At 33.3% G+C, this 9,323-nt stretch overlaps 1 protein-coding gene across 2 annotated transcripts; it reads right to left on the minus strand.

Annotated features, from left to right (window-relative positions):
• Positions 1-1,965: 1,965 nt before the first annotated feature.
• LOC136226414 (probable protein phosphatase 2C 38) lies at positions 1,966-6,552 on the minus strand. Of its 2 annotated transcripts, none has more exons than XM_066014882.1 (7): positions 6,315-6,552; positions 6,139-6,201; positions 5,185-5,676; positions 4,171-4,553; positions 3,430-3,666; positions 2,973-3,211; positions 1,966-2,516 (listed from the first exon to the last, which is right to left on the minus strand). In XM_066014882.1, the coding sequence occupies exons 3-6, from the start codon at positions 5,507-5,509 to the stop codon at positions 2,981-2,983; spliced, it is 1,176 nt and encodes a 391-aa protein (XP_065870954.1). In that variant the 5' UTR covers positions 5,510-5,676; positions 6,139-6,201; positions 6,315-6,552; the 3' UTR covers positions 1,966-2,516; positions 2,973-2,980. The 2 variants fall into 2 exon arrangements, with proteins under 2 accessions (XP_065870954.1, XP_065870955.1); XM_066014883.1 differs by having other exon boundaries at positions 4,171-4,538; positions 6,315-6,551.
• Between the last annotated feature and the right edge of the window lie 2,771 nt (positions 6,553-9,323).

Consider the following 9,323-nt stretch of genomic DNA (forward strand, 5'->3'; position numbering starts at 1 on the left):
GGCTTCCACGTGGAGTTGGATTCAGGAGAAGTATGAGTTTTGTCGTTTTACTATTTTATCTGTACCTTTTATGGTTATTGGTGCTCGTTGTAGTCTTTATATTTCCTTTATGGATACTGTATTAGGCATTAGTCTGTACTTGTGTAAGGTTTTATCCCTTGCTATTCTACTGATGTACTTGTATTTTATTATCTAATGAAATGATTGAGCATCTTTATCAAAAAAAAAAAACAAAAAAAAAACATTAAAGATACCATATCTCAATAATAATTGTTGGGGTAAATTTCATTAATGGTGTACAACTTTTGCTCCATTTTACACTTTGGTGTACAACCTTCAATTTGTCTCAATAATATATACGAACTTATAAGTGACCTCCCACTTTGGTGTATAACAGGTAAAAAGTGACCTGTTTGACCGGTCAACTCGAAGTCAACCCACCACATAAACATTTTTCATCCTATTCATTATTAAAAGTGGGATCCATATATTATAAAAAAAATAATTTTATTTATTTTCCTTTTTTATCATTATATCTCAATCTCTTCATCTTCTTCCTTCCTTCGTCTTCCTTCTATTTCTTTCTCTCTCCAAATTTCTCTCTTTAACTCATCTCTCTAACCTCTCTCTCTCTAAATCTTTGATGAATCTATTTGATGACCATTTAAAGAGCTGATCTCCAAAACTGTTTTTTATGAATTGCTTTTTTTGATAAACATAAAGAATCAGGATGTGAAAATTTATATATTGAACTTCCTTAAACTACCTAAAATATAAAAAATTGAAGCACCATTAACTGCCTAAAATATCTTAAACATAAAGAATTAGAATATAAAGTTTATAGCAACCACTTGCAACCCCTCTCTCCTTGCCAGCCATTAACGATGAAATTCTCATTCTATTCTCCTGCTCCATCATCGATTCCTAACCTTTTTGGGTGAAATGAATTATTGATTTTGTATGGATTAACATATATCTCAGGTTTATTTTTGGTCCAAAAACCACCCAAATCAATGTATCTCATTATCAATTCCTCCATTTTTGGTTCTCTCTAATCGGATCCGGAGCACAAGTAATTAGGCAAAGCATCAAGCTTCACACTAGTAATAAAAAAGTAGCAGGGTTATCCGAAGCTCTGTCATGACCAATTATTACAACTGATTGATCCATTTCAATTGAATACGGAAAAACCCAAATCGTAGCAAAAGAAGATGAAGTGGCGAGACATGAACCAGTGACGAGACGTGAACCAATTCGAATCAAAGGGAGAAGAAGATGAAGTGGCGAGACATAAAGAAAGTGTTTTTCTTTAATGTTAATGGTGAGACAAATTTAAGAAATTTGGGGACCTAGATGTTTCAGTGGAGGAGTTAGAGAGAGAGAGGGGGAGGAGTTAGAGATTAATGGATTTGCAGAAGAAAAAAAAGAAAAGAGAGAGAAAAGGAAAGAGGAAGAGATGTGAGTATTTTTGTAATTATATTATATGTGGGTCCCATATATAAATGGGTAATAAAAAAAATGAGGTGGCGTGTTGACTTTGGGTTGACCGGTCATTTTAACCGGCCATACACCAAAGTGGGAGGTCACCTATAAGTTCGTATATGTGAGACAAATTGAAGGTTATACACCAAAGTGTGAAATGTGACAAAAGTTGTACACCATTGATAAAATTTACCCTAATTGTTGAGAAAAGTCCTGATGCATTTGGCCTTGAATAAAATGGTAACTAGCAACCCATGAATTTAAATTGATATCTATAAAATGAGAATTTCAATTTAAAACAAGGTTGCTTTTACTTTTCCCCTGTAAAATAATTTTCTGAGAACTTTATTCTAAAACACCCTTTCTTCTACTGCTCTTTGTATTAGTAATAATTCAACTTCTGAGTTTACCAGATTTCCTTAGAATTTTAAGAGTAATTACCAATAAATTTTAATATGTTAAAAAGTTTCATTAATATTTACCTGAAAAAGAAAAAGACATTAAATATTGAACCTTTTTATATATTTTCTCCCCAATAATATTAATGGCAAATTTAAACCTTATCCAAAAGAAATATAAAGGATTTTAGGTGGATTCAAGCTTTCTCTTACCCTGTTGCTTTTTTTTTATTATTATTAATTTTACATGTTCCAACAAAAGGGCTCAGCCATAATAAAGAAAAAACTACCTCAAGGAAACACAAACCATTTAATTAGTATTTATATGAAGTGGATTTCAGAGACATGAATGCAGAAGAGCAACAGGACAACAAATCATTGCAAAAATCACTTCTTTTCTTATGAATTCTATTGGGTTTATATAACTGCATCTTCTTTCTTTTCCCCCTCTTTTTGCTACACCGGGAAGTCAGATCGGGATCGGAATCCATAAAAGGCCAGGGCACCATTCATAAGAAACCTAGCCTTCTGCACAATGTGGTATGCATTCAAATATTGCAGACATTGACAACAATCAATCAATCAATCTCTGCATACTCTTGGTCTCGGGTCTGGTCGATTCGGGGTACAAGGTACCTTCAAGAACACAACACGGGCACATTCAAAAACAGAGTCTAATGCAGTCAAAGGATCAAAATGCAGCAGATAAACGAACTGAAAGTGAATAACATTTCATTTGTTGAATTCCAATTCAATGGAAGTATCTTTTTTATGTTCTCGACATAGACGAGTAAAACGATAGCTCTAATGAGGGGATAGCTTTATCAAGTTTCATATGCCAATCACAGCGTAACAACTACTAACCGAGCCTTTTTTTTTTCTCTCCCGAGGCATATGTTCGTCTGTCTAGGCATCAAATCTACTATCTATGAAGGTCTCTTATGTTTAAGTTTCTCAGCGTGGCTATACAATATAAATAAAATAAAGGGAAAAAGGGGGAAATTTTCTTTCTTTAAACTCTCCTCTCTGGGAAAAAAAAAAAAAATCTTAGTTCAAATGAAGAAATGAGGATTGTGCGTCGGGGTTAAGAACCTGTAGACCTATCTGTTGGCGTTTCCAGGGACACCACAGCCTCCTCTGATCGAAAGCAGAGGCCCACGCCCGGAGGCTCGACTGATCAAATGTGAATCAAGGAATAAAACTATCACTGTAATATCGTCATGAAAATGTCTCCTCACACCACGATCGATCTTTTTGAGGTCTGAGTATCTCATTTCTCTTTTCTTTGCCGCTTCACGGAGTGCAGCTTTGAGAACTCTTCTTGCAACTCCCTGTAAAAAGAACGAAATCTATCTATGAGCAACTTCGCATAAATAAAATTATCTAGAGTAAAACTAGTCCATAAGGAAAAGTGGCATACACTTTAACAAAAAGGAATATGAGCTAATTCCAACAACCTTATAAGCCATTCCTAAATTTGGTTAATGGATAATAGCATATGAGTATATATATGTAAGCAAAAGAAAAAGAAAAAAAAAGGAAATCCTACATTACGTGAGCAATTGCAGACTATATCAACTGCTTCCTGATTGGTTAGGTGCTCCCATAAGCCATCTGATGCAAGTATAAGAAACTGATCCTCGGGATGAACTTTCTTCACTGAAATCGTTGGCTCGGCTTTTAAAATTGGCCTATCAAAGGGTTCAGGCAATCTAAACTTGGCCAATAGAGGCTCTCTGTTAAATTCTGACCTCTTCAAATAGGCATCACCAATTGATCTCGATACCTGCAAACCAAATGAAGCTCTGTCAACGCTTCAGTGGCCAATAAAAAATCACAGATCATCCCACTTTTGAACAGCTTATTTCCTAGAGTTTCCTATTCTGATAACATCTTCAAAGCCATAAATCTAACCTGATGATTTAGCTCTCAGATTTAATCTTTCTCTATTCATATAATATGTTCCATATATCCTCTAGAACTTTGAAAAGTATCGGTAGAGGAAGTAATCAGAGAACTTCGTGCCTCTAATGGAAGATTACCACAAAAGGTTGAAAAATATGGTATTCCGGACATGTAAAAAGCATATTTGTTGTTTAATTAACTGGTCAACTTCAAGGGATTCTTTATTTAACCGTAACAAAAAGAAAATATTATAATGCATTTCTGCCACAACCAAACATTCTATTGAAGGCAGTTTTATAAAGACAATGAAGAAACACGTAACAAAAGTTTAAAATGAGAGATGTCAAAAGGAAAAAAATGTATGATATAGAGCTTTGAAAATAACCTGAATCAGACCCTTCACGCGCCAAACCTTGTGCTTTAAAACAACAATCTGTGGATCATCAGGATGCAACGAGTGCAATTCCTCCCTCACAGATTCTATACTTGCATTGTGTTCAATTGATACCTGAACAGCTCTGACCTCCTTAAGGGCCCGGTCCAATCTTCCTAACACCGCCCGAGAATCACCGGCATTTGCAATGTATAGAAGTCCACTGCAAACTATACCTACCAAACAACATGCTCCAACTGAAGCAAGTTGTGGCTTAATTTGCCACTGCTGCTGCACTAGAGATAGAAATGCCTCTTCTGTTGCCAAAAATGCTTTATTGATAACATCTGCTGACATTCCATGCGTCTCTGTTGCAAATTCTGCAGCATGAATAGCTGTCAAGTCAGTAAATATATGCATTAGCCATAAATACCTCGAGACGTTCAGAACAATGAAGAGGAAAACAATAGACAAAGTTTTCCTCACTATCTCTTTGAGTTTATAAACACAATTGATATGGTTTCTACACTATTCCAAGTAACTTTCTATTAGGCTGTTGCAATGCAGACTCAGCATGATACAACTTTAAAGACAAGTGATTATATCTTCTGTGACTATGCTAATTGTCCTTTTCCGACGCTTATTTAGAAGATTTTGGAAACCCTCAATTCTGGTTCAAAGTCAAAACGAGAAGGGATGAACCCAAATTATAAGTCTAATTATAAGAATCAAGATCACAATATGACTATTATCTAACTTTTATATGCAAAACTTCATTTCACTTGGAATCTTCAATTCCTAGACTGTTCATGGAAACTATGCTGCAGCAATAAGCTTTCAGAAGTTCAAATTCAGCATGAACGTGAAAAAGCATGGCATAGATAAAATAGAGTATTTAATTGATCAGAACGAGAGAAAAAGAAGAACATAGATGATGATATCCATATCAATTACAGCATGAAAAGCAAGAATTCAAGTTCTGTGTAGAATATTGAATTTGATAACAAGAAGAAGGAAAAAGCATACTCTTGATGTTTTGAAAAAGATGCTCATTTACGAATCGGGCAGCTTCGGGACCACCATGACCATCATAAACTCCCACAAATGTTCCTTGAGGACCTGATTCAAGCAAGCTCATAGGGCCTGATTCAAGCTGACTACAGTCTTCCAATAAATTGTTTGCCTGAACAACAGCCATGGAGAATTCCCCATTAACATGGTGTCCTGAATCTTTGTACCACAACAATCCATCAGCCCGACCAGTAGCATCTCCAGCTTTTCTAGAATCTTCACCCTCAACAGAAGGCTTCCAACAAGGTGCAACAATTCTCATGAATGTAGTTGATATCATTACTTACATATTCGCACCCACAGAACCAGGCAATGGAACTATTTCTCAAATAAGTAGCAACAGATATACCAAAAGCTAATCTTGATTCTAATGTCTCCTCGATCTCCGAATCCACAATAAAAGTTTCAGAAATCAAATACTCATTGATAAATTTAGACACCATGAATCTGCAGCATCATACAACATTGTACAAATGATTGCTATGTCATATAAATAGCATAACAATGCATATAGAAAAGTACACCGAATAAGAGGTTGAACACAAAAATAGAATGAAAGGACCAATAATCTACACAGAAATATCAAATAGATTGATAGATAAGAACAAGAAGGGTTTGATTGGAAAAAAAGGAAAAAAAAAATCGCAATCAATCAATTTCATTCCTAAATTGTAAGAATTCAAATTAAACTATGGAACTTCGAAACTATCATCGCATAGCGACAGCCCACAGAAACCGAACAAGTTGATCAAATTTCAGGAAAAAAAAAATACAATGGGTAAACCCTGAAAAAACAAATCATCCATATGATGAATCAACATAAAATACAACAAAAAATTTGAAAGTAACGGAATGCATCATATCAGAATCGGACATTTAAAAAAGGAAAAAAAATGTAATATAATATACCTTTTGAATTCATATTTCATGGATTTGATTTGACATAGAAATCAAAGTGCATACACCATTCGTCTGAAACAAAAAACAAGAAAAATAAAAAAGGCAATAATGGGAAGAATCCAGGAAAATATGCGGGCAATTGAATGAAAGGGTTTAAAGAAGAAAGAAGAAAGAAGAAACGGTACCTTGTGCAATCTGGGAAAAGGAAGAAATACAAAATCCTTCAATCAAAGGGCTTAAAAGGAGAAAAGCCCAAAAATATGAAGGATTTAGTTGAGAGAATGAATGAGGAAGAGGAGGGGGAGGGGGGGGATTTAGAATGTTCTAACCAGCAGAAAAAAAGGGGTTGTAATAAAGGCAGATCTAGAGAGAGAATGAAAGAGGGAGAGGAGGAGGGAGATTGTAGAGCTGTGATTGGTTATTTTTTTCTTTTCTTCTTTATGCCTTCTAAACAAAGAGAGGATTGTAATTAAGCAACTAATCAATTCTTTTTTTTCTTTTTCTTTTTCTTTTTTTTTTGCTTATTATTTTTTTGATAAGAGCTTTGCCTTCTCACTCTTCTTTTTCTTTTTCTTTTTTTCTTTTATGGGTGGGTTGGATTATCACTTTTTTTTTTTGTAATTACACTCAAGGTCCTCAAAGTATTAGGAATAACACATTAATAACTTAATTTTTAACATCAACATCATTTTGTATAAATTCTGATAATAACAGTCACCGAAAAGGATATGTGAATCGTACATCAGCCAAATTCTTACGCATGATTAAAAAAGAGTAAAAAGATACCTAGTTTATAGAGCTGTAAGTTAACCGAGCCGAATCGATCATGAGCAGTTTGATGTTCAACTCGATAAAAATTCAACTACGTTTGACTCTATTTATATATGAGCCTCGTTTGAACACGATAAAATTCAGCTCGAAAGCTTGCGAGCATGCTCGAACAAACTAGATTATAATGTTCATGAATCATTCCATTATTTTTTTTTCATAATAATACTTCGGTAAAGTAAAAATGTAAAACTATGTAATTTTTACATGAAACTTTTAGTTTCTTAGGTTTTTAAACTATTTAGTTTTGTGTTAAATAAATTTCCGATGAACATAATTAATGAGTTGTTCGTGAGCAAAGTTTATGAACATAATTAACGAGCTACTTGCAATCAAAGCTCGTGAACAAATAAACGAGCTACTCACGAATAGCTTACGAACAAAATATTGAGCTTGAGATTGTCAATTTTCTAATGAGTCAAACATGACCAGGCAAAAGCTCGTGAACAAATAAACGAGCTACTCACGAACAGTTCACGAATAAAATATTGAGCTCGAGATTGTCCATTTTCTGACGGATCGAGCATGAACAGGCAAAAGCTCGTAAACAAGTAAACAAGCTACTCGCAAGCAGTTCACGAATAAAATATTAAGTTCGAACTCGTCATTTTCTGATGAACGGGGTATGAGCATGCAAAAACTCGGCTCGATCGACTCGATTCCAGCCCTACCAAATTGGTAAGTTATGTTGATGTGAGAAATTGAAGGGGAAGAAATGAATGAAATTGAAAGAGTTGGGTTTTATGAAAAAGGGGCTACGTGATAAATTAAATGGATAGTTAAATGTTTTTTATATTAAGAATCAAGTTTTGGACATTAATGTTAATTTATAATACTTAAAGGACCCTGCGTGTAATTAACCTTTGTTTTTGTTTTGAAAATTATTAAAATTAATTTTCTTTTGTTTTTCCTTTTAGAGGATTTTGACTTTTGACCTTCAACGAACCCATCATTTTAGGCAACTTTTCCTCATCTCATTTTCTCCTTTTTATAGGAAACCAAACATTTCATACCTTTTTCCTATTTTATTATTATTATTATTATTATTATTAGCATTTCAAAATATTTCTTACTCTATTTTTCATCACTACTACTGCTAGTGATTTTTAATAATTACTGTAGACTTTTTAGTCTTCACTGCTCAAAAAACTATGTTGTGCTTTCTGATATTTTTATTTTTATTTTTATTTACCACATTAAAAAAAATATAAAAGAAATGTAATTCACCTCAAAAATATCTCAAACAAGGATGAGTATCTCATATATTTTATAACTCATATCACTTTATAATTAAACAATAGGAGATATTTAATATATATTCTCAATTCATTTGGAGCGTGAAGTAATTAATGGAGGATTTAGAACCATGGCTCTGATACTATATAATGTAGTTAAATCATATAAATTCACTTGGAAACTTACAATTGGACAAGAATAAGGTCAAAGGGAGTTTATTGTCCGGCTAACATGCTTCAATGTCATAGCTCTTGTTTGGGAGGGAGTTAATGAAGGTAAATTAGAGTAATGGAAAGTTAAATATCACATTAACATTGTTTCAGAGTTGTTTTTGGAAAGTAAGGTGTTGTTTGATAAAACTGAAAATTAAGTATTGAAAAATTAAGTACTGAATTTTAAGTGCTGAAAATATTGAGTGATATAATTATTATAAAAATATTAGTTGATAATGTTTAACTTAAAATGTTAAGTTAAATATTTTGACTTACCAAAATAAGAGCTTTTTAACTTAATTTATTAATTTAAGTGGTGGATAAATAATTGTTATAAAACACACTTAAATTAAATAAGTGTCTAATATTTTAATTAAGTCATTAAGTGGCTTATCAAACAATGCTTAAATGAAGGTTAATGGAAGTTAAATGTTTACTTTCTTTAACCTCCAAACTCTAACCTCCAAATTGGAGGTTAATGGAAGTAATGTAAACTTCATTAAAAAAAAAATTCTCTCTGCAGAGTAAATTTAACTTTCATTCCCCTGTATATTTTAAGTCCCAAACGAAGTTAAACTTTTAACTCTCATTTACATTTTAAACTCTCAAACAAGGTTAATTTTTAACTTTCATTTCCATCTCCCTTCCCTCTTTTAACTCTCACCTTATTAACCTCTAAACTCCCAAACAAAGGATTGTCAGTTTGAGGTGACTTGAGGATGAACATAATAGTAAATGAAAACTAATATCTAAGCTTAATCAATGAATGAAATAGTGTGCTTTGATATGTGCTTACTCTATTTATACTGTGATCGAGCTGTAGAAGACAGTTATGAGGTTATGAGCAGAGTGTGCTATGTGTCACCTATTGATAGAATGAACGTACGTCCAGATATCAGGGTCTAATATCCCTCAAGC

Source organism: Euphorbia lathyris, chromosome 4, assembly GCF_963576675.1.
Source record: "Euphorbia lathyris chromosome 4, ddEupLath1.1, whole genome shotgun sequence".
Taxonomy (NCBI): Eukaryota; Viridiplantae; Streptophyta; class Magnoliopsida; order Malpighiales; family Euphorbiaceae; genus Euphorbia; species Euphorbia lathyris.

What these genes read in the sequence shown, in the direction of transcription:
- LOC136226414 (XM_066014882.1), bottom strand. Translation starts at nt 5,509, where the DNA reads ATGATATCAACTACATTCATGAGAATTGTTGCACCTTGTTGGAAGCCT. An exon ending in TCTTTTTCAAAACATCAAGA is followed by an intron (nt 4,554 to 5,184) that starts GTATGCTTTTTC and finishes CTGACTTGACAG; the next exon opens with CTATTCATGCTGCAGAATTT. An exon ending in TCTGCAATTGCTCACGTAAT is followed by an intron (nt 3,212 to 3,429) that starts GTAGGATTTCCT and finishes TTCTTTTTACAG; the next exon opens with GGAGTTGCAAGAAGAGTTCT.